This window comes from Protopterus annectens, chromosome 13.part0 (genome assembly GCF_019279795.1).
Source record: "Protopterus annectens isolate FY-2018-M chromosome 13.part0, PAN1.0, whole genome shotgun sequence".
Classification (NCBI taxonomy): Eukaryota; Metazoa; Chordata; order Ceratodontiformes; family Protopteridae; genus Protopterus; species Protopterus annectens.
Genome location: NC_056747.1, coordinates 1,086,153,878 through 1,086,181,147, shown reverse-complemented (window position 1 = coordinate 1,086,181,147; position 27,270 = coordinate 1,086,153,878). Strand labels below are relative to the sequence as shown.

At 37.7% G+C, this 27,270-nt stretch overlaps 1 protein-coding gene across 1 annotated transcript in view; it reads right to left on the bottom strand.

Annotated features, from left to right (window-relative positions):
• Positions 1–27,270, bottom strand: part of LOC122788124 (corticotropin-releasing factor receptor 1-like) — a 1,637,729-nt gene that overhangs the window by 1,316,891 nt on the left and 293,568 nt on the right. The window contains exon 2 of the mRNA XM_044055063.1: positions 858–951. Within this exon, the coding sequence (XP_043910998.1) occupies positions 858–951 (94 nt within the window). The remainder of the gene's footprint in view (positions 1–857; positions 952–27,270) is intronic.

The following is a 27,270-nucleotide window of genomic DNA, read 5'->3' as shown; positions in this document are numbered from 1 at the left end:
TATACTGTGGTCATACAGACAGCACATAAGAAGATAGGAATACAGGATTCAGCTTTCTGTTGCTATATTTATAAGGCTGTATGTATTAGTGAATAAAGAAATGTCACTTGGGGAACACAGATTCCACAAAGAGCACACTGTAATAAACCAGTTAAGTAAACTGATATATTATAGTAACTATAAATAGGATCATAGGCTGACAGTAGGCAAGTATTTGCTAAAATCTCCAAGAGCGTGGTCAAATCTGCTCTTTAAATTACTATGTAATTTAAAAACACTCACCCTCTTTGTTTGGAAGGACTATGCATGATTATCCAGGGAAAAAAAACATGATTGCAACCGAGTTATCAAGATTAAATTTGAAAGCAGTCAGAACCGTATTTTTTGATATGTAGGGAAGCTTGACCCACATGTGTGGATTGAACTGGGTTACACACTGTAATTTTTCTAGAATATTTTACCCAGGAAGCCTTTGCCAAGGTGCTAGTTGCACTGATATGTTCAAAAGCTATATTTACCTTTATTGTTTCCTTTTTCACTTTGTGTGAGTATTAATAGTTTAAATGTGTCTATTCTGTCAGAATTTGCTTATTAAACAAATAACTATAAATACATTCTATGTTTCTGTATTATCGACCATCAGCTGAAGATAATAAACTTGTTAAAATGTTACTAATGCCAGATGAATGGCTTGTACAGTCAGAAGGCTAGAACACCCTCCATAGCAAACATCTGTATTCAGTAAAAGGCATTATAGCATCCTGTGTTCTGATAGTTTTAATCAGATCCACATAACACTTTTTACATTTGTTATTAATACAATTAGAAAGTTTAAATTGAATGAGCGAAACGCTTACCTGTAAAGTTGATGCCACTGGTGAGAATCTCACAGTACTGGTCCTGAGACAATCCCAGAATTCCCCAAATGGGGCAGATGCACATAACAAACACCTGCATAAAGGAAAAAGAATTCCTGTCATACATCCAAGCTGATATTGGTCTTATTCTGTCTTCTGAGAAAGTGCTACAAAGTAAAATGAATAAATAAGAGTTCCTCAAGAAAACTACAGATATCTTTCTATATAATGAAATGCTTACCTACCAAAAGCACAAATACAGGCATTCAGCACCATGTACTTCCCCTGTGAGCTCCATTTACAAATTCTTTGGAGATTTTTTTACAGGGGTTTAAACGGCAGTAGCAATCATATTAGCATTAACACTATTACCTGCAGAGTTTAGGATTTAATTGTTAAAATAGGTCTTAATAAATCATCACATTAAAGACCTTTTATGATTCCACTTTACAAATATTTAATGCACCTTAAAAACCCAGAATGAATTTCACTTTGCTAAATAAATATTGCTTGTACCTTCTAAGATATGGATTTTTTTAAGAACTGGACAGCAAAAAATAAAGCTGTAAAATTCCACTACCAAAATATAATAAAAATACACAGCAGCTTGTGTTTTTAATTGCATGTATATGATCTGCTTTATTGCATTTTTGGCATTAGATTTAAGAGTTTTATTTTTTGATGTCCAGTTGTTATACAACATGGTTTTATTCTTAGATGAATACTAGACAGATAGTCATGCACCCGTTACTATTACAGCATGAGCTGTGAGACAAGATTCAGTATCACTATACGTTCTATAAACTGGACCTAAAATAGGAAAATAACTTATTCATTATATTTTATATTAGGGACCACCTCTCAACAAAAATAACGGTACAGCAAAATTTCAAATGGCCTTTTGAAATCAAGATTCATTCACCTTTGCAGTCCTCACATCATGAGTGTTATTGGACATGATGACATCACAAGAGCTCCGACTGCAGATGATTTATAAAGTGGCTATGGCAGGGCTCATATCAGTGGCACAAAGGGATATAGTCGTGACAATGGCCCATCCAAGCTGGGTTTGGTAAGTGGCTCTGGCAGCTGACGGAGCAGCAGTGAAGTGATGGGCAGGCCCATCTCAAGTCACAGGATGCTCGTTTATACCTACCTATTGGGGGGTGGCCCAAAGAGAGGAGTTACTCTCATATGTAAAAGCAATGAGTGTGGTGGATAGACTAAAGGAAGTGGGTCAGTCAAGCCCCCCCCCCCCACAGAAGGAAGTGCAGGTAATCTGAGCCCCCAGTATATATTATCTGCCCCAGCAAAAAAAAAAAAAAATGGAGTACATTTGGGGGGAGGAAGTTCAAGAAAAGCTGGTAGACCTGTGGTGGATTTTGGGGACTAGAGGCTGATAACAATGAGGTATGAGGGGACCAAAAAAAAAACACAAGAGCAAATAAACTAGTCCTCCATTTGCTTTGCAATTCCTTAACTTTACTTTTCATGTGTCGGTGTGCACTTCTTTGTGTTATGTTTGGGGTTCCTTTTCTAAGCAACTCTTGCATACTGTTTTACACTCAAACAAGTTCCTAATGAGCGTGATTAGGATTGGTATGGATGGGTTAATATATGCTTGCATATGTCTGTGTGTATAAATATAGATAGATATCTATATCTATCTATCTATCTATCTATCTATATATATATATATATATATATATATATATATATGCATACACACACACACACACACACACACACACACACACACACACACACACACATACGCATGTACACAGATTATATATATATATATATATATATATATATATATATATATATATATATATAGCTACCTATCTATCTATATAAATGCATATGAATATATACATATATACATATAAACATATACATGTACATGTGTATAGCCATATTTCTTAAATTATTTTCACAGAAATTTGGATAATGATAAATACAATGGAGCTACAAATTTTAAATATTACTCTAGATTACTTAAAAAAGTCATAGAACTGCCATTTTTTTGCGACAACATGAATTTTTGTTAGCATAAGATGTATGAAATGCTAATGATCGGCAGGACATTCACTATACCCCTCAGTGATTTCTCAGAAAAGCAGAAAATAAATATGAGGAACAGGACAAATGTCGGAGGCAAAATCGAGGATGTTCTATGAAATCAGGCCAAGAGATGAGGGTAACAAAACAAAACCACAAAGCAACATTATTGCAAGAAGTCAGACTATGATGGAAAAGGAAGTAAAATGCAGAAATAAAAAAAAGTAGAAAGATATGAAGATTTGGGATTTAGGAAGGGTTTGCATCCAAATGTTGTGACTCTGTCGCAAACTGGGTAAGTAAAATTCAATCTGGCCAGACTACATGGGGAACAGCTAAATTTTTCTGGAGTTCTCCAAAGTGTAGCAGCTGGATAGGAATCAGTTGTTAGCAAAATGTGTACTTTTTATTGGTGCAAATTTTAAAACAACTACTTATCGTCATATGCAGTAGCTTTTCTATTTAATGTTATGTATGTAGTCTACTTTATTTATTTTGGTACTAGATTTAGTAGTTTTATTTCATCAGCTCTTGTGGCTATGGTGGTTTGGGGGCACAAATGCAGGGTGGCTGTCACTGACTGGGGTGAGTGTGGGTGTTTGTGTGTGTGTGTATGTGTGTACACTTTTTGGGGAAATGAACCTTTTTTACTTCTTACATTCTTAGTTTGAAACTAGCCAGTCATACTTAAAGCTTTATGTGAAATAAAACTTGGCTCTTCTGCTTTACTTTTCATAATCTTGTCACTCTGTTTTTTAAACATGTCTCCAAGTGATGATATACCACAATCCTACTGGAAACAGGACGAGTCATGCTGTTTAATATGCATATTTATAATAATTAGCTGTCCAGAGTTTTGGCCAAGAATACCTAGTTTTCAAGACTCTTTGTACAGAGTTTCAATCTTTGCCATTTGAAAAGATTTAAAAGCATTCAAAAGTGCCTGCAGTCTTGATTTATCCAGGTAGTCTTTTTCAATTATCATTTGGAACTATGTAATGAAATGTTTTGTTTTTTGGGTTTTTTTGTATGATTTTTGCATACAGCTAATTGATTGCTACCTGTGCCTCTCCTTATCCACTAGGTCTACTGGGCACATCTTTATGCCCCATTTCCCTTTTCCTCCTTGCGTATATTTATACAATCTGTTGTCAGAAATGCAGTGTCTTGTTCGACCTCCATAGTGACCCAGCTAATGTCCACACCTTTGCCATTCTAGAATATATGTCTTTTTTTGGATCTCCAACCACCACTACAGGTCAAACACAAGCACCATGCAGACACATGATTTCCTTCCCAAAGACAGGCACATTAGTCCTTTCTTACCCTGACACATTTCAAATTCTTGAGCTGAGAAATTAACCATGATCACCTGGGCTGTAACTAAGAATGTATCCCTCTACACCTTGCCATGGCTTTTATTATGTAAGTAAATGTAAGTTATTTGGCAGCCTTTACTCCTCTGTGTGGCAGTGGATTGGCTTCATATCATTTGCAGGAATGAGAAATTTAAGAAAATAATATAATTCAATTCAGAATAAATTCATGACATATACTTCACTTAACAAATAAAGGAATACTGTAAACACAAAAGTCTCCAGTCACTGTATGCTTCTGGTAGACAAACAAAAAGATAACTACATTGTAAAAAACACACACACACAAAAATAAGCATACAAATACATACACATGCTTGGGCACTTGTGCAGAGGCCCACGAACACACACAAACACACACACACACACACACACACACACACACACACACACACACACACACACACACACACACACACACACAGATTCTTTTAAACATACACACACAGATACACACGCAGACAAGCACATACACATACATACAAGCATGCACACATGCAGATCTACATTCATAAACATATACTCATCAAATATTACTTAAACATTTCTAAAAGTATAAAAATAACAATTGTATAATAAAGGATCATTACTATTCAAAAATGAGTACACTGTTTGGACAGCACAACCAGTATTCCCATTGTAAACTGAACAAATGCCAAAAGGTAAAAGCCTGGCCACTGAGGTACCATTGCTGGGGCCAGACTATCTATTGGTATATGCTAGATAGCAGCCAGGAACAGAGCAAAATATGAGAGCAATCAGTTACATTCTGCAAAACGAATGAAACAGAAACATACCCAATTTTCCTAATATTTTTGTGCAGTCTCTGATAAGATTTTTATTTTTATTTAAGTAATAAACAAATAAAAGACAGCTAAAGAAATCATCTTTTCTCCATTACTTATTTTGTACTGCACTGATGTGTTGTGCATGTGTGGGAACATAAGTCCCATATAAATGGTTAGTACATCATAAATCAGAAGCTGATATGTAAGACAGGTGCGCTGTTATACAAAGCCATTATTTTAGAAAGGTAAGCCAGTTCATTGTTAAATAACGTCATTGTATAGTTGGAATAACCCCTGAATGGGTGAGGTATCAAAGAATTTATCCAAGGTTGGCTTTAATTAATCTCTCTCTGGCTTTGCCATCATGATCAATCCATGCCAACCATGGGTAAATCCTGTGTACTCACACTCAGTCGAGGATTATTGCTAAAATATTCAACTGTAAATAAACACAAAAAGAGGCTACATTTTCTAACAAACTTCAAGAAACAAACAAAACCATCTTTTAACCCAAACTATTGGTCATTAATGGTCTATAGAGACAAGTACATGTAAGAAACCTTTTAAGGAGTACTGACTTTGGTTCATAATTTAATTCTGGAAGATAAATTTTGGAGCCTTTTAAGAAGAACTGGCCTCTTTTTATTGTTTTATCTTGGAAGAAACATTTATAAACTATGCAGGACTGAATCTGAAGGATCTAGCTATATAACTGAAACATCAGTAGGATGAAGTTAATGTGAGCAGAGCCACAGAAGTGATCCCTGGGGTGTATTTCCTATTTACCATCCACTCATCAAGATTTTTCTTGAAGAGTGCTAATAAGGAACTTTGCTTGATATAGATGGGTAGCTTGTTCCAGAGGATAGGAGTCTCTGGGACAGGAATCTATCCCTCCAGCATGTTCTGTTTATTGTGGTGACAAGGTTTAGGTCCCTAGAGCACTTTTTGTCATTGAGCTTGAGGCCATGCCTCTGACACTAGGCATCTGCCTCAGTGAGGCCCTTCTGTAGGATGTCCACATCATTTGGGGACTCGACTATGGCTCCTAGCTTGCAGTCATGTATGAACTTCATTAGCCAGAGGTCTTCTGTGTTAGCCTGTACTTCAGAGAAGTAGATACCAAACAGGAGAGGTCCCAGGACTGAACCCTGTGGTACTCCACTTGTCACTGGTTTGAAGTCAGATTTGGAGTCTGCAACTTTTACAGTGTGGGTTATGTCAGTGAGCAAGTTGGCAACCCATCTTGTGACGTAGGAATTTATGCCTAGTTTAGTGAGTTTAGCTATAATTCCAGAATGGGGGATGGTGTTGAAAGCCTTGGTGAGGTCAAGATAGGCTGTGTGAACCACCTTACCCTCATCTACGGCTTTGGTGACTGCCTCAAAGAAGTCAATCGGGTTCTGAAGGCATGATCTGCTTTTCACAAACCCGATCTGCTTTTCACAAACCCGAACTGGGTGGGGTCCAGAGTTTGGAGGTTACCAATGTCTTTGTTTATGAGTTTCATGATGATACGTTCCATGGCCTTGCAGACCAGGCCCGTCAGGCTATTTATTTTTTACTGTTTACTTATTTCTACCATGTTTCTTAAAGAAGTGATGCTTTAAGTTGGGGTTGTTTTAGTGTAAGTTTGGATTTTTTCTTTGTGTGTGTGTGTGTGTCTGTGTGTGTGTGTGTGTGTGTGTGTGTGTGTGTGTCTGTATGTACGTGTGGGTGTGCATGTGCACATGTTTGTGTGTCTGTGCGTGTGTCTGTGTGTATGTGTGTGTGCGCGCGTGTGTGAGTGTGTGCACGTATGTGTGTGTGTGTATCTATATATCTTTATCTATGAGTGTTTGTGTGTGTGTGTATATGTATATGTATATATATCTATACCTATACCTATATCTATCTATATATATTTATATATATATATATATAAATATATATATATATATATATATATATATATATATATATATATATATATATATATATATACATGCACACATATGTGTGCGTGCATGTGTGTGTGTGTGTGTGTGTGTGTGTGTGTGTGTGTGTGTGTGTGCTATTTGAAGTCTGTTCCTTGTGAATAACTTGATTGTCCCATGGCTTCACTCAATCCCCTATTATTTTATATCACTACAGCCTTTCCCACTCAGCAATATTCTATTGTCCCGGCGCCCCTTAAATAACTCACACCAACCTCTGACGACCTTTATTAATAAATTATATAAACATAAACTTATTTAACTGAAAGCCAACAATAAAACAATAACTTCACCACTCTTAACGATCTCAGGGCAGCGTGCCTACTCAACCTGGCCGATTCACACATCAGGGCAGCGTACCCACTCACCCTGTTGCATCCTCCACCAGGGCAGCATACTTACTCTCCCCCAAACCTTGAACGGGCAGCATACCTACTCACCTCTGCCAAACTAACCATTAACCAGTGAAGTTCACTTAGTCAAGCAGCATCCAGTAACTCACTTGACTCTCCTCAATCCAAATCCATGACCACCTTCACCTTGAGGAGAAACAGAAGAGGACAATCCTGTCCCTCTTCTCCATCACCAGCCTGCACACAGGCTGTTCCCCCTCCTATCCATTAACTTCACCATATCTTCTAAAAACAATTTCAAGTGAACATTAAATAAATCCAATCCAACCTCATTCAAATGTACCCCATCTGCTCGATACCAACAGACCTCACCATCCGAAAAATCCCCATGTTCAGTAATACTCATCCCTCAAACCCTTAACTGCCTAGCCAATCACTGATTAATGAACTGCCTAACCCACTCAATTGCCCGATGACTACAAGCATTCCTCCAGCTAAAACGTGGAACTAATTCTGACCAAACTATACACATATTTGAGTACGCCATCTGTAACTTCAACAAATCTTGTAAAATACTATCTACCAAACACTTCTTAGAAATGATGCCAAGATCATTACCTCCCAAATGGATCACCAGTATCCTAGGATACCCTACCTTCAACTCAAACTCAGCTCAAACTCGTACATCAACTTATCCCATCTAAGCCCTCTGACCCCATGCCAAGTTACTGACCAGCCTAAATGAGACAAGCCCAGGTTTTTACCATCATCTCTAATCAGTGTGTGTTTCTCTGCCCAGTGAATATAAGAGTGGCCCATGATGACAATCTGTTTTCCTAAAAGAGTAGAAAATAAAATTAATAACATACAAACAAAACCTTATCTAATATATGACAAAAATGCATTTGAAGACCACCTCCCCACCCTCTTAATAACCTCAATGGAACTGCCCTCCTGATCTAACTCTGAAGCTCTACCAATTCAAAAAGAAGAGCTACAAACCATTCTGGTGGAAAACCCATACAGCAGAAAACCCTCCTAATGAGATGTATGAATCTATCACTTGTCACTCTCTTCCCATCTGCCAAAAAAAAAAACAAATCATATCAGCTCCCCATCCAATGCAGTCTTAATTCCTTGTCCCACCATACTGGACAAAGCCCAACATTCTTATCGGCCTTAAGCACAACCACTGAACCCTTAGCCAATCGATCTGTCTTCACCTTTTGCAACCCAATAATAACCACCCCTTCACCTATCATTACATCCCTCCAAAACAGCAACCCTAACAACTCAGACACTTGGAAGGCACCAAAATAAAGCCATACACACAATGTAACCCACATAACATAATCCAGAGAACTACCTTCTAGTAATGCTAAGCCTTTCAACAAAACATTCAACAATGCTCGCATCAGAGAAAATCTCATATCCCTAAGCTCCCCATCTACTTTCCCCCAGCCTTTCAACATACGCCCTACTGTCCACGATTTTGTAAAATTCTGTAACCCTGACACCTGTGCAAATATGCTAATTGTGGCCAAATCCACCCACGGCATTTGTAAAGCCTTACCTAACCCCCAAGCTCGAGCTAAATAACGCAGCAACAATTCCTCTGACCACACCCCTTCCTCTTCTGGCAAATGAACAAACTGATCAAATTCAGAAAAATCCCTGCCGCAAGCCTTCCTGGTAGAGAGAGCCCAAGAATGATGCATGAACTTCTTGGCTACCTCGACCCAAGGTTCCACACTTCCTCTGGCAGAAGTTCTGGCACATCCTCCGCCCCTGGAGCCAGTAGCCGAAAGCTGTAAAACTGAAATCTGGACAAACTATCAGCAATGTCATTTTTCACTCCAGGCACATGCACTACTGTAAAGGAAAAGTTTATTAACAGACTCTGTAAAACTAGTTTACGTAAAACCAACAGTAATAATTCTGACTTAGCCATCTTCTTTTCCAACACCCGTACCACAGCCATATTATCAGAATGAAAAACAACTCACTTGCCACATAAACTGTCTTTCCAAACTACAGAAGCTGCCCAAATAGGCATCAGTTCTAAAAAATGCAATATCATGTTTCCAATCCTCCTTCCAAAGTTGAGGTCATTTAGCTGCAAACCCCCCCCCCCCCCCAAAGTAAACCCTTATGCCAATACTCCCAGCTGCGTCCGTGAATAACTGAAGTTCCTCTTGCCCCACCCAGCTCATTTGCCAAAAGGAAATTCCATTGAATTGTTCCAAAATCCAAGACCACAACATCAAATCCTCCTGAACTAACTTGGTCACCCTAACCCAATGGTGTTTCCTCCTACCCCCTTTCAACAGAAATGCCACTGACCTACAAAACATATGCCCAGGGTGAACCACTCGACATGCAAAGTTCAAAAGCCCTAACAATTCCATAACTGTCCGAATGCTCACTTTATCCTTAGCCACCACTGACCTTATCACTGTCTTCAGTCTGTCTATCTTATCCATAGGCAAGCAAAACAGACCCTGTTCCGCGTCCACCTTTAATCCCAAAAGTTCTAATGCTCTAGCCGGACCTTCCAGCTTCTGTTGAGCCAGTGGTACCCCTAGTTCCTCACACATAAATAAATTCCCGCAAACCTTCTTGCCCCTCTACCCTTCCTTCCCCAACTAGCAAAAAACATCCAAATAATGAACTGCCTTCTGTGTACCTACCCTCTGTTGCCATACCCATTGTAGCACCATACTAAACTTCTCAAAAGTTGCACATGCCACCAAAAAACCCATTGGCATGGCTTTGTCAAAATGCTATTTGCCCCCCACTACCATCCCCATCAATGGCCAATCATCCTGCCTGATTGGCAGAAAATGAAAGGCAGACTCAATGTCCACCTTTACCAACCACAGTTCCTTAAATGTATTAATCACCTTGACAGCATCCTCCAGGGATGCATAATAAAACTTAACATCCTCATCCGCAATGAAATCATTAACTGAGCCCCCGTCAGGATATGACAAATGGCAGATTAGCCTAAACTCCTCAGTCCGTTTCTTTGGTACTAACCCCAATGGTGACACCTTGAAATTAACAAAAGGCGAGCTATCAAATGGCCCCAACAGCCAGCCAACTTGACATTCCTTCCCTACCAACCCCTCCAGTATATCTTCCTTACCATGCACTGAGCACAGATTCCTGCAAACCACTCCATTACCCACCAGCCCGGACTTAATAGAAAACCCTAGTTTAAACCAGTATAGTATCTCATCTCTAAGCATAGGTTCGGGAAAACCTTGAAGCATGTCCCCTAGGACCTCCACTTTAATGGGTAAGGTCCCCTTCCTCTATTTCCCCTAAAGAATCCACTTCCCGATATCCAAGTAAATTATTTCTACTCCTACCAGCTTGAAACCCTTGAACAGAGGGCGAGCCACCCTCCCTTGACATGAAGTTGGAATTCAAAGCCGTGTATTCATGCCGACCACATTGAACAGCCAGATGACTACCTCCACACCTTGAGCAAGACTGCAAAAATTTGCACCCTACCCATGCACAAGAGCTACTATTAAAAGAACAACACACCCGACTCCTTCATCTCCTTTTTCCAACCTATTAGACCCCCCCATAGAAGCCATCATGGTAGCCAACCAGACATCCAGATGCCACACTTCCCAATGAAGTGAATGATCCATTGCCTTCTTCCTACGGGACCTCTGATCATACCATAACCAGGCATTCCCAGGCCGCAAATGCTGCGCCTCCCAAACTGTAAGAAAATAACCCAAAATGGGGGGTTCCTATTTGATGAATGAACAATCAAAATGTCGAGTACAACATGTTCAATACACTTTGATTGATCGTTCATCTAATCAAATGCTGAAAAAGATGAAAACCCGAGTTCCGAAAAGTTTTAGTTGACCATGGTGGTGAGTGTAGCTTGTAACGTAAGGATGCCACACTGTCTGGAATGGCTAGGTAAGTGAATTCCATACTTGTGTGTGTATGTTGCGATTAGAAGGTAATTGCCCATTCCCTAATGTAGAGCGATCTCGGAGTTGGTATATATAGTTGGGGGGTGTGGGGGGCACAGCCCCCACATTAGGGGTTGTGGGGGATGAAGCCCTCCACTTTCTTTTAAAAGTAGAAGAGTGTGTTTAGGTTTGAAAGTTGTTGAATGATGTGAGAATGTATGGGTTTATATGTATTAGTTGTATGTGTGTGTTGCATGTTAGTGTAGGGAAGGTGTGGGACAAAAGAAACTTTTCAGAACTCCAGTTTTCATTATTTTAAGGGATCATTTAGATGAACATTCGATCAAAGTATGTTGAGCATGTTGTATTCAACATTTTGATCGTTCGTTTATCTAATATAGACCCAAAGGGGTAAAGCCAAAGACCCATCCTTTTTGAGATGCACAGCCATATAATAAATAAAACCCACTACCCAATTTTCCCAGGTCCTGGAGTGAATCTTACCTATCCTTTTCCTACCCAAAGCCACCAATGCAGCCAACAAATACTATTAGTCAATTCCGTCTCTATGAGCCTCTATGAACCCCTTCAGCATCAATTAATTCAAATGCATCTACGTAGTCTCCTTTCCAAATTTTTTCATTCACTGAGGATGGGGTGTATGGGGTCAAAAAGACTGCACCTGATCCCTGTCCCAGTGCCTGTGTGGTCAACCAGTTGCCTAGGCAAAGACCAAATTTGGGACCCAAGTCCGAATCTACCCCAGAGCTATTCCATGACCCTGCACTACCTCCGATTACATCTGCCCCGCTGGACCCATTTGTCTCTGCCATCTCCACCTCACCACACCCAAGAGCATTCCATTCTGTACCAGAGTTCCTACCACTGAGCTCCCCTTCTACTTTTCTTACCCCTGCATTCTCACTACCTATCTCCCATACTAAAACTGATGAAGCAAAAACATTATCTGAGCCTCTGTCTTGACACCTGCCTGGAGCCACTGAGCCAACTGCAACCACCTCCTTTTCTTATGCTGCCTCTTCCACCGAGCTGTAGCTCTCCTTTTCTGCCCAGATGCCTGCTCCTGCTCCTGCTTTGCAACTGCCTCAGCCATAGATAATTCTTGGAAAGGTTCCTCCCCGATCCACTACTGCCTGCCAGCGTTGCCTCAGTCCAGCTAAGTTAGCCATATGCAGAAAAAGAAATAACACACATTAACTACCACATTGCATCATACATATGCCCCCTTTTACTGCCTAACCATGTAGCTTACCAGTATCAACACCCAGGACCCTCTATCCCAGTAAGCACCAATGAACACTTCCCCACATCTTAATAGCAGTCTCCCTTCAAGGACCCTGTTTTTTTTTTACTTCCAGTACCACCCTCACCAGCTACCTACCCAAAGCAAACATAAGGAACACCCATTCAATAACATACCAACCTGGGACCTACCCATACAACATAAAAGTCTGCCCTTTGCTTGCCTGATATATATATCTATATATATATATATATATATATATATATATATATATATATATATATATATATATATATATATATATATATATATATATATATATATATATATATATATTATTTTTTTTAACTTTAACCTGTTTGCCCATACCTCATACCTCTCAATCCTGTAATAAACCCTAGACAAAGGCCTAGCATGTGGAGAAACAAAATAGGGCCGCTATAAATTTCTTCCTATGAAATAGAGACCTTGATAGATTACAAATCAGCCCTGTCAAGTCTCGAACCCAGGGCCCCATACCCTATGGGAGAGCCATGTGCCACTCCACCATATGAGCTTCAATAAGTTTGCCTCCCCTCCTACTTTGCTGTGTATATAATGGTGGATGTGGCATCTTAAATCCCCTAGATATTGCCAGAATTACAACCCTCCATTATACTCGCACCAGTACTGCTTCAGGAGGAATACCTACAATGGGAGGCAACAAACTGGACATTCATGTTTTTTTTTTATTTTTATTTTTTAAATATATATATATATATATATATATATATATATATATATATATATATATTAGCCATCCCTACCAGGGGTATAAATAGCTTCCGTACTTATCTCGGCTTGATCCACACCTCCACCCATCCTTTATAGCTCACTAAACCCCACAAGCTCCTGTTACAGATGCATCATTGCCCGTTGCCCTCACTGTGCATGCTCAATGGCCTCCGCCATGGTGTGAACGGTCCCCATGCCTAAAAACCCAGTAAACTAGCAGAAGAGCAGCACAAATCCATCACAGCACCTATACTCCTCCTCTGTGCCACTTAAACCACCGTCAATATTAAGAAGACATAAACTCAGCACCAGTGACCACCCACAACCACCAAATCACTGGGGAAAAGTGACCTGGCTGAGAAACCACCACCACCAACGGACAGACAGACCAACATGCCACCACAACCCTAAACCACTACTGGCCCAGCACATAAAGCTATCAAACAGGCAGGTGGACTTACAGAAAACAACCACAACCCCACCAATGCACCATAGGGCTACCAGGGACCAAGGAGCTAATGCAAAGACACCAGATAAGCCATAGACCATGCCGCAACTGCCTGCTCACAAACCAAACACCATTCCCCTCCATCCTAGCTGCCCATTCACCCCACCATCACATTTCCCCTTACCCCCTAATTCCCCTTAATCAACAGCCTAATTAGCCATCCCAAAGAAGAGGGGGCGAGAAAAAAAAAAACACTACTCTTCCTAAAAGCCCTTCTTGCAGCACATGCACTCCAAGGCCTACCTGCCACCGAAGTACCTACAAGGTCGTCTGGACATGTGTGTCAGCTTCACCAACACCAACTCATACCAAAATGTGACCACTTCCTCTGGTACCTCATATATATCAGGTACTCTAAGTCCCTCCCTAACCTACATCACTTCCACTACCTCACCATCCCTTAACCCTATATTATCCAAAGCCCAGCCCCTGAAGCCTAACTTACCAAATCACTATCCCTTCTCATTTACCCCTAAGATATACCCCCCAACCTAACTAAAGAGGGACCAGGACAAATTGGTTTGTCCCAAACCTCATCTAACAAATCTTAACTTGCTATATTATAATAATGTGAATGAATAGACCACCTCTACATTTACCAGGGGCATATTCTCCAGTAAAGTCTACTGTTCTCAGAATACCTCACACTTTTGTAATCTTAGTTTCTTTCTACTGTCTCATCTTAACTGGTCCTCTTGTTTTCCTTCTTTTTGTCAGAAGTTTCAAGGGATGCCACAAAATGGCATAAAAATGTTTGAGAATGGTGAGTAAATTCTTTCCACTGGAACAGTTAAACTGTGTGGTAACACCTCACATCAAACATAACAACTGAACACTGAAGGTGAAGACTTAAATGGGAGACAACAAGAGAAAGGCTGCATACAGTGAATGGAGAAGAAGTTTTGTATCACAGAGGGGCTGTGGGATGAAGGAATCAAAGGAAGGATGGTGTGTACATCAACAGTAGGACATCCTGATCAGAGGAAGTGTTTATGGGGGGGATTGTCCAAAGTGAACACACTCAAAATAGATCTGCTTCTGCTGCTGAATTTGATTCTTGGATTTTAAGTAATATGCTTATTTGTTTGTTCATTTTTGCATGTGTGTGTGTGTGTGTGTGTGTGTGTGTATTCTTTGCAGTTACTTAACAAGGTTGGCTATCAGGACATGTCTGATTTCTTACCTTTCCTGACATATTTGATTTCTTACCTTTCCTGATAAAGAAAAACGGGGTCACAAATTCAATAACCTTTTTTGTAACATTTGGGTTTATTTTTAAAATCGGTCTTTAAATGGCCTCATAGCATTTTTACAATGTTGTTATTTTCGATTGTGCACTTATTCAGACTTCCTTAGTTGTAAAAACTATCCACATTAAAAACAGATTTCCTCTGAGCAGTGACTTTTCTTTCTAAACATTTTTTTAAATATAGTACAGCATTTAAAACGTCAGACGGATGACACTGGCCTTGTAAGGAAATCTTCTGCTATTTTTTTTTATTTATTTTTTCTTAAGTTTCGTTATTTAATTTTGGATGGTAACTTTTTAAAAACATACAGCAACTGAATGTATTAATCTGTTATCTTAGCTATAAACTCCAGTCTGTGTTTATAACTACTTGTATGACCAGTAAGTACAGAGTTACCCAACCACCTGCAAACAAGCCATCTTCTTCCATATTAATGCATAAGGCTATGTCCATACAATACACCAGCACAGACATAAAGTGTTTTATATTAGTTATATCTCACTTTCTTTAAGAATTGTCACTGATAAGGTAATGCTCTGCCCATGCAGATTTAAGTACAGATTATATTTTCCTTTGCCATTCTCATCACCTTGCAATGTGAAATGGCACTCACTAGTTGTTAAGTTAATCTGGGAATCAACACACCTCAGAGTGAAAAAAAAAAGTTTTTTTCTATCAAACAAAATGTATGGGGAGGTTTAGGATCCACCGTTTGATAGGATATCAAGTTTTCTGAGTGCTTGATGGGGCCTTTACTTAGGTGATTTAAAGCTGAAACAAAAGTCAAAGGCTGTGGGACCTATCACTTGGCTCTTTTAGAACAAAATATTCCTGAAATATATAGTTTCCACATCATTCTGCTCAAACAATAGTTATTTATTTAATTTATTTATACTTTCTGAGATTCTCTATTCTTGTTTATGAAGAGTGTGGCATTACGTCTAAACCCAGATTTAGAAAGTACAAGTCTGCTCCTTGAAGAATTTGGTGGAAAGATACACATCTGTTTCCAGTGGTGTGATTAATTCAGCTGAGTTTAATTCCTTCTCTTCCCTAAAGATAACATATGTTATACCCCACAGTGATGTTCTGAGCTATTCACATTTTAATCATGTTGTTAGGTTCTTTAGGGTTACAGTTTGTAGTTGCGAAGGATGTAGGATGCTGAAGTTTAAAGCATTTTCTGGATTCAATAACCTTGCTTGCACATTTAGTTATTTTTTTGTTTGCTTTTTACCTGGATAGGTGGGCTAGTGTGATACCTTTTTCAGGGATTACTCAGTCCATGTGACAAAAGACTACATAAATGCAAATGACAAGAACCTGGGGACAGTACTTAAATATAAGTCCCCCCCCCATGCTAACATCTTTTTCTTTTTAATTACTTCCTTACCTATACTGTTTTACTATGTACATAATATATACAGTTCACAGGTACTGTTTTTCCTTCAGGTGTATGTTGCGAGACATATGTAATTCTATCCTGTAAAACCCTGTGGAACATGTAACTATCAATATTTATTTTCACCTCAATGCCTTTGTACATCGTTTGCTGTCTTTTGAATGCATGTCTATGTAAAATTAGTCACATGCCTGTTTTATTATGTGTTTATTGATGTTTGTTGTTTGCAATTTTTGGTTGTTACAATATCTGTTCTACTATGCTTTTATTGATATTTGTTGCTTTTTATTGCTACAATGTGATTGTATCCTGGCCTTAGCCCACAACTGGTCATTCTTTGATAAGTTTGCCAGTAACCAAAATGTAAATAAATAAATAAAACATAAAATAAACAGAAAGCCACGTAGGATTATCATATAAAAGACATATCCTTAATTTATATTACAAAGTATGCATGATCGTAAGTAGTATAACACAATACAGTAGTACAAAGTCCAACTGAGAAGCAGTACTTTTGTGCTATAGGTAACAGCACTGTTCACAAACTTGTGAACAAGTGCCATGTCCGATACAACAACTGTTTGCTAATAAGCACTTTAATGCAGAGAACTAAGCTATCCGTATTCCTAAAACATACATGTTTATATTCCTGAGATAGACATTTATTTCATCTTTTTAAAAGAAAACGATTCTGTAATACAGCGATATTTATTATTATTTTTTCCATGTGGAAGGTGCTGCTTTGTTGAATGATTCTTCACAGGTTGCTATAGTAACATGGGGTCTGTTAACTCTATGACTGGTTATTCCATGAAGAAAGTATGAAGAATCATGCATGCTTAAGGTGTTTGCTAGTGGTGAGCAAAATCTGTTTTTGAGTAATTTAAATGAAAGGGTGTTGAAAAGGTTCATGGCTGTACCAGTAGCCAGTTTTCCCAATATCTTGATAGGTTCCTAGCTATTTGTAAGTGACAGAGATAAAAAGCAGCGTGCTGACTCCACTTCTGAATCCTTTTATGCTACTCTTCCACAGTCTAAATGGGTTTTACTTGTCTAATTTTATGATGCTGGTGAGACTGAGGAGTGCTTGTCTTTTAATTTAGGGACTCTGGTTAGATACAACTACAGTGTTTACAGTCAGTCTGTGTCATTTTGTGAAATGGCAATAGCCTCCTCAGAAACGCCAAAAAAGTTTTTCCCCATTGAGATCTCCTGTTATTGGTAGTGTCAGTCTGTTGGTTCACATTATGGGCATATAATTTGGTTTTGTTTATCAGCAACACATACATGGGATCTCTATTTTTTAAATACTTTCTCAGAGATTAGAAAAGTTTGCAAACCCTGATTTTGCATGGGATATCTTCAAACACCCTGTGTATTTGTGCCATGTCCCTCATGGACAGGGGTGGTCCGTGTTGATCACAGACCCACTCTGTTCATAAATTTGTTCTGCAAACTACCCAAAAAGAACAAGTGAGGATACCTGGGATTAACATGGCTAGGCTTGTAAAGGGTCTAGGGCCGTTAGCATAGTAACCTCCTATGAACCTATGAACTTCACCTGAAAAATGTGCTGTCTTTCCTACTGGAGCAGTGCTTGATATATCAGTGCACATTGTTGCTTATATTTTCCTTCCACTCATCCATATGACATTGATGTCTGAACGTCTTGACTTAAAATGTTATTACAGTGATATGCCTCTTGGTCTGAAAAACTGTTGCAAGGAATTCTGGCAAAAAATGACCAACACCTCCACAAGTTTTTTTTTTAAATTAATTTTATTGTACTTCTATTGTTAATACTTAATAAAACATATCAAGTAGGGGTTATATGCATTTGACCTGTGGACATTATTGTCATCATGCAATATACTTTTTAGTGTTGTCTGAAATGTAACTTCTTGGAATGCCTTTATTGTTTTAATGTTACAGTTGCAGTTAAATGTGCTAGTGTAAAACGATTCTCCTTTAAGTAGCCCAAAATATTGTTAACATAAAAATGATTCTGAGTTGCATAGTTGGCAAGACTTTATAATACTTAAGGCGAACTATTCATTCAATGATGCTTCTGGGTTGGGAGGGTAGCCTAATGGTTAAGGTGTTTACCTTACAAACCCAAAGTGCAGGGTTTAACTCTCACAAGGGATAATTGGTTAGGCTTAAAATGGCTCACAAGGGCAGTTAGCCTATTACTAATCTATGAACCTATGCATAAATTGCCTTGAAATAATTAAGGTGCAAGCTTGTTAGTATTACAAGTAAATTCATTTTAACATGTCTGTTCATTTATTAACTGAATAGCCTCATCTTTTTTCCTGATCTGCAGTATGATATTTAATACCAGTTAAGGTAGCTGTGGGAGTGAAGGGTCATTCCATGTGTTTAATGCAATGTAGGAGCCTACACCCTTTATTTTATAAAGTAATTTAGTATTACTATAATTTGGAAACTTTATAAATCAAGCAATTGTTATTTATTGCCACCCACTGTTGCACTTCTGATTTAACCTCTGTCAAAAAACTTCAGGTCAGAGCAATCCAATTACTCTGCTTTGCTATCTCACAATGTATATAACCTTAGAATCTGAAAAAAATGCAAACTTTACCTTCATTTTTTAAAAGATCTTGCTAGTAACAGAAACCCTTATTTCCTTTAATGTGATTTTCAGTGGAGACCTCATTCTGTGAAATCTTATCTTGAAGCACAGGAAGCTATTTTCTAAGCAATGTTTTGCTTAGTCACAAAGGTGTGCTTTGGTTGCTAACCTCTTCAAATTGCTTTCAAGTTCTTTATTAGTATAACTTTGATAACATTGTGTAGTATACGCAAATTTATATCATAGCCTTTCACAGAATTTGCGTCCTTACTTTAGGGCAAGGAGATTTAAACTTGCTGAAATTCTGCAGGTTTGCTGCAGCTTTTAACTTAAGAGTTGAAACTCACATAGTTTCGATCATTTCCTTATTTATATAGAAGGTAAGTGCAATGATCTCAAACACTGTACTTTGTACATCTTTCAAACTGTGTCAACCCAGCATGTTGGTAGTAGAGCTGATGGTGATCACAGTTGAAGCAATACCACCAGAAATGCGACTGGAATAAAATAAAATTCGAAACACAAAATATTGGCTATATGTGCAGATACTAATGTTTTCAATGATGGAGATACAGAACTGTATAAACTTAGGAGTTCAGTATAGTAAAATGGAATTCACTTGGCTTGTATACACAGACATTTACAAAATATCCTATTAGATGACTTTATACAACATACATTAGTACGAAATTATCATTTGCAGGGAAGTCAGATGTGAGCTTCAGGAAAGTTACAATGCGTGTACCTTGTTATGTGTTTGAAAAAATATATATCTTATTTGTAAATTAAAAGTACAAAGTAAATAACAGTGCTTAACTAATGAGGCATAGAATAAGGTGTGGTTTGTCACAGTTTCATATTATATTCGCTTGTCACAAAACCTGCAAATTCATACAGTTTTGTGCGCACCATGAAATTTACAGTTGGTACTAATTATGACTTCAGACATGATGCAGGCTGCCTGTGACAACCAGATAAAAGATACATTTTCTGAGCATGTTATTATACAAGATTTGCTGTTTTTGTCATGAAAATTATTTCTGAGAACATCAGTCTCTAATTATGGGTTTTCAATAAAAGTGTCATATGTTTCTCTAAGTACAGCTTTTCAGTGAAAGTGACACATGTCACTAAGAATATCAGCATCATAAGAAGATACTTACCATGCATACATTATCAAGTTTTTATTGGAAAGGTCCAGTCAGGACCCCATACTAATAAAAACTAACATTATGTCCAAACTGCTGATTGGTAGTAATGCACAGGTAACTCTTTACAATTAAGAGGTAGACCCATCAGAGTGATTTCCATGGTCAGAAGAAACACCATGGTAGTCCTTATAACTGGCTGTACAGTAGGATAATGAGTATTCCAGGGAAAGAGGTTAATGCTACCTAGCCATGTAATATTCCCCACAAGTGGGAGATTGACATAATGCTTAAGGTGTTGACCTTACAATCACAAGGTGCAAGGTTTGATTCTCATAATAGGTAATTGGCTAGGCTTAAAATGACCCATAAGGGCAGTTAACCTAGCACTGAACTATGAACTATGAACAAGTGACTATGATAATTGATTTGCAATGCTGAGAATAGTACAGCCAAATATGATAATCAGCGAGGCCAAAATGCTACAGCTCTCCTTTCAAGTCAACGTGAGAGGCTACATTATAAGTAAGTTTAAAGACATTAAGCAGAGAGGGAATGGTGGGGATATGTGTGAGTGTGATGTGTATGTGGCTTGTTTGTATGTGTCTGCAGAGCTATGAATACACTGGGGTGACTCTGCGTGTGTATGGGTGGGGAGATGAATGGATGAGTGTGCCCATGATTTAGTTCAAGCATGTGATGTTGTGTGAATGTGTGTGTGTAGTTTGCAGATCTGTACAGAAGTGTAGCTGGCTCAACCAGGGCTCTGTGCCAGTACCAAGAACTAGTACCCACCTCCTCAGCTCTTCATGTGAACAACAAAACAAAAAAAAAAAAAAAGAAAGAACTTCTGCAGGATGCCAAATGGCTGGCTTACAAACAGCACCTAATCTATGCCCAAACCCCCCACTTCATTTTTAAATGAAAGGGAAGAAAAAAAAAACAATGGTCACTGCTTATACTTGCATACAAACCAGGTGGCCATGTACGCAACACACCCTCCTTCCCTCTTGCCCCAGCCAATAAGTCCCCATTTCTACAAATTGTCCTCTGACCTCATTTGTCTCATTATTTTACTAACAAAATCTTTATTCCCTACATGGAGTGCTACAGCATTCAGGTTTTAGTTAACAATAACAACAAAAAAAAACCCTCTCTCTTTTAAACTGTTATCAACTGCTTGTCACACTGTAGAATCTTCCCACTTTCTTTCCACTATATGATGTAGAGACCCCATGATTTCCATGTTACAGTCTTGTGGTATGAAAAACAAACTCATCTGTAAACATCCTTTCTGATTCTGCTCTAAATATGACATAGGTGATTATGGGTTAGGAAATACAGTGAATACTAAAAGAAGCAACCAGGATAGAAGAGGAATAAAAATGTGAGGACTGAACACCTTTTTCTGGCAGGAGGCTGATGGGTATATCTCAGGGAAGTATGTCCTTCAGGTATATTCCCTGCTGGGACCGGAGACCTAGCAAGAGCCATCTATTTACAAGGCAGTAGAAAGGGGGAAGGACTGCCTGAGGGAATACTTCATGCACAGCAGATAAGGATGTTCTACACACTGCATCCATTGCATGCTCAACAATGGACCACTTAGCATGGCACAAGGGGAAGTCAGGGCTTAATAAAAATTGTCTGCCTCTGTGAGGGTCACATTTTCACTAGCTCTTGCCCCATTGTAGGTGACAGCTGGGGTCATAATGATCAATCAGCTGACTGGTGTATGGGAGAAAAAGAACAGAAATAGTATATATTGCTGTAATTCTATGCTTTAATACAATTAACTTCAGTTCTATCAGTAATGACTTTATCTTTTGCATTCTTTATCCATCTTCTTTAGGTTATGCTCAAGTAAACCCAAGTGCATGCTTTGTCACATTAAAAAAATATATTTGCATTGCTCATTTCACAACAGGTATTTATCAGCCCAGACTGCACCCAGCATATGAGCAGTATGCCTTTTCTCATTTAGTTCAATTTGTATATAACAGAAAGCTTGTTATTTACGGTTCCTGAGTAAAAACATTAATGTCATATCGATCACTAATCATTCCCTGTGAGGAATATCCATTTTCATTATACAGAAAATTATAACCTATTGTTCCATGTTTATTCAATCATAATACAGAGGATTATGAACAAGGATCCAGTCATAATTATGTTATATTGTTATTGCTTGAAAAATGGATGCCAAGAAATTCACCTCAAGAATGGGACAAAATGAAACTCAACTGCTAAAAAGTAATATCCATGTCAAGAACATATAACAGAGTTATGATTGGGGAGAAACCATCATAATTCTTTGAAGAACATGGAGAATTAGCTGCTCCCAATGTATTAGTAGTTACAGATTGGTAAGTGTAAGTGGGCAAAGTGTTTTATAGCTTTGAAAGCTTTGTAACACTTAGTGCAGACACCCAAATATCATCCATAAGTAAAATGTGCCTCTGATGAGTTAACAGCTTTTAATACCTGTCTGATGAGCAAATGGTTTTAAGACCTGTTGCCACACTTGTATATGCCTGCTACAGCTTTAAAAGCTGTGCAATTCCTTTAGATGTTGTTTGGTGTCGGGTGCTGTTAATGATGTCGTGTGAGAGCAGAGATTAACAGGACTGATAGGTGATTAATAAAGTAGGGCAATCACATTTCTTATATCAGATATGTGCTTAAGAGAGTTGCTTTTTCCATATTCAGCTTATAGTGTATCAGGCATTACCAAACTTAAAAATAAATATCCTGTCACTCAAGAATAAATTATATGGATTTCCTTTGACTTCAATGAGCATCACTTCTTTACACTATTTGTGATTCACATATCTGTCAGCTCTGTAACTGAATCACCATTTCCATTAGGGTTAGTTTGCATTCTGTTTGGCTACCCTGATCCTCATCCTGTTTCTTTTATGAATGGACGCATCACAGGCGATTGCTTGACTGATGGTCAGATTCATTCATTCAAAGACAGACTAAGTGACCAGAAACGTCATCCTGTACTGTAACACCCCCCCCCCCTCAAATTATTTTCCAGCAGTTATGATTGTGAATGGAGACAATATTTAGACTAAGTAATAAGTATCAGGCCAACATTTGTAACCAGATAGTAGTCAAAAAATATTCCTGAAAATTACAAAAATGCATCTTTTCCTTTATGTCTCTTTTTTTTTTGCTTTATTATTCCATCAGCCTCTGTTACACTGACCTGTTCAGACGTAGTGCTCATATCATTTGCTTTTTTTGTCTTCACAAAAGAAACAATATGGCTGACATAAAAACATTGTTCAGTATTGTATACTGTCTATTACTGTTAGAGGAGCAAACCACTGGGATTATCGGTACTAAGACAGTTTGTGACTAGTCTAAGTGCAGCAAATAATAATCAAAGCATCTGGCTCGAAGGTGCTGATGGGAACAGGACAACTGATCGAAGTAAGTATGTGAAATGTATAAGTATTGAAGCATTCATCTGAAATGGCCTTTTGTAAGTGCTCTCATGGTTAACTATGTTAAGCAAAAAATGCCTCATGAAATGTCCAAAGCTCAAAAGAGTGAATGTAGGGTGATCATGTTAGAATGAAATCAAAACGACTGAAAACAAGCAATAACAAAACTATTTTTTTAGTCCCCTGCTAATTATGCATACCAAATCCAAGCTTACACAAGTGTGAGGTAAAGACAAATTCCCTTACCTTGCTGCAAGGTAATCTCACAGAAAAAGCAGCCAGCTAAAATCCCATTAAGGAGAACAATTCACTCATATGAGTGTTTATTTTTTTGCAGCAGCAAAAAGCATTCACACATATCAATGCTCGCTCTGCTAAACTGCAACTTAAATAAGGCGGGCAGACAGCAAAGTCCCTGCTGGGCAACAAGGGGGAACTTTGTCCTGTACAGAAAATAGTACATTAAATATTATGTGCAAATATCATTTCAGAATATTTTTTTTTCACCAAATGCCTTTTATAGAACTTTCAATTGCACTTAGACCAAGTGCTTATTGTTGCTTGCAAATTCCAGTGATAAGTACAAGGGCATGTTATAAGATATATGCATGAATAACATATAGATTAATCACCTCTTTACAGTTAGCCAATGCAAATAAATGATTTTTTACTAAGCATTCTAATGACTCAAATAGTGTACAACATTAACAGCTACTTGAAAATACTCTAAGTATATAAGTAATGTGACTGAATGTTATATGGTATATGCACACAGAGGCATAGCTAGAGTGGGGCAAAGGGGGCAACTGACAGAGAAACAGTCATCCTATCCCAGTCACTCTTTAATGCACACTGTAGCAACTGCTTGCTACACTGTAGCTGCAATTTAAAAACTAGAAGCATCATTATTTAAGAAAATCTGAGTGCAGTAGCACTCCACACAGAGTACATTGTACATTGTATCAAGCAGTTTGCAACAATGTAAAATTAATATATGTATATGTGTATGTATGTATATATATATATATATATATATATATATATATATATATATATATATATATATATATATATAAACTTAAACTTGAGTGCTGTACTATTACAACACTCAGTTAAAAATGTTTTAAATTGTAGCAAAATGCTTACTACACTGTAACAAGTAGTTTGCTACAGCTTAAAAGAAAACAATTTTTATTAACAAAAATTGTGAAGAAAGAAGAGGGTTGGGGTCAGGCCACAGAAACAGAACCTGATTGGCTCCTGGGCAAGAATGATGGTATGTCTTTGTGGCCAGGAGCAGACTGTTTTTTTTCTTTGCTCTTCTGGGAAGGGAAGTAGATTGTGCATTGCATTTTGTACTGCAGATTTTTCAGAAAGAAGCTCTTTTATGTTTTTTTTTTTTTTTTTTTGATGAGGGTATGGGGCACAGCATCATTTGACTGGCACAGGGTGCTAGTTGAACCAGCTATGCCTTTGTATGTATGTTGCATGACCAGGTATAATTATTATGTATTTCCCTTTTCTTCTCATGTACCCTTCCTCCCCGTAACATTTTAAATGGGCTTACTCTGGTTGGTAAACTAAATTAAAATAAAATTAAAATAACAGATAAAACTGAGCAACAAGAGCACAGATAATATGAGGGAACTCTCCTTGATAAGTCTAACCTCAGAATATTTAACTACATATTGCTCTAATTTACACCAATCCATGACGTCATGTCTATTGAAAGTTGTTTTCCTACTCATATAATATGCTCATATAAATGTATATTTTCTTGTATCTCATATTTTGTTAATGTAACCTCTAAAGAACTGTTTTGCCTATCATTATACAATCACTGTTTGTGAATGCTGTTGGAATCTCCTTGTATGTTTGTAACTTTTACAATGTTTGTATTTCTTATTACTGGAGCCAGTGCTGAAAAAGGACCTGCATCCAGTCAGACTTTGCTCTAAATAAATATAAAATAAATAAGTAAATAAATGAATTAATAATATGTTTTGTATGGTGATTTCTTTAATGAAATAGCAGCAAATCCCAGAATGTAGGGTCATATTCCAAACTCACTTACATCTGAGTTGCTTATGCTATTTCCAGTTCTGTACCATGCCCCAGGATGTTTCAAGTTGTGTAGGCAAATAAGGACACCCAGAGCACGATTCATAAAAGCAGAATGGGGATTCTGCTGTCACAATTGTTAGAATTGTTGTATATTGACATTGAATACTAATGTAGAAACATTAGATATCAAGGGCAAAGAATTTGATATAATTAGGAAAAAAAAAATAGGAACTGAACTGCATCTTTGCTGTTGCAATCATTGATTCATAATACAAATAAATATTTTCCCAGTCTTGTTTCTGAAAATTAATTCTAGAAAGTCCCCCAAACACACAACTGTGAACTCATCCACAATTCTGTTTTCTGCTACTGCAAGCATGTTCTGTCACCATGATTGAAAAATGTTTATTTTTAACATTTGACACCTGTGACTTTTACTTTAAAAATCTATCTTTGTCATATGTACTATAGTCTGTGAGACCAAGTACATTATATTACATGTACTACTGATTTTTATAGTCAAGTGCATCTAGCTATGGCATTATATTTTATCTACATATACATGATCCATGTAGATTTTATATTATTTGCAGGAAAACGACCCAAATATCAGAACTTCAGGTGAAATTGCAGATAAAGTAATTTATTTTATAAAGTAATTGGTAAGGTATAATTAGAACTCAACATAGGTTTATGTGCAATAGATTTGCTGAAAGCAAGGTTAGTTAAGTCTTTATTGTTATTATTGTTATTATTATTGTTATTATTACTATTATTATTATTACTACTATTATTGTTATTACTATTATTATTACCATTATTATTACTTTTATTGTTATTATTATTACTATTATTATTATTATTATTACTGCTGTTGCTGTTGTTGTTATTAGTATTTTTTTTTTAGCATACAGCTACAGTACTGGGATTCTTCACAGGTAACACTGTGCCCAAGACTGGCTTAGGGTGTTATGAATGGTTGTGTGACAAGCTTTTCATTTATTGGATTGCATCAGTAGGTAATGAGATTCATTAACAGAGAATGACAGTGAGTATTATTACTTCCTCCTGGTGTAATTATACTACCCAGGAGTATTACTGGTGTAACACTGCTTAACACATGGTTATTTTGCACTCTCCCCTGTATACCACAGCATGGGGTAAAGTTGGAATTTAGTATCATGGTAACATTAAAGGATGAGGCAGGCTGTTTACAATGCTACCCTGATTGTTTTAGAATCTCAGGGATAAATATTATCAAATAACCCAGCATTTGTCCCTCTTCTCATAACAAAAATGATTATGAATATAACAGCAAATATGACAGCTGACAATGTAAATGGTCTCCTGCATGTGCAACTCTAAACTGAACATGCTTATCATTCAGATTCTAAAATTAATTTAAAACTTATTCTTTACTAATAAAAAATAGTTACAAGTGTTATTAGGAA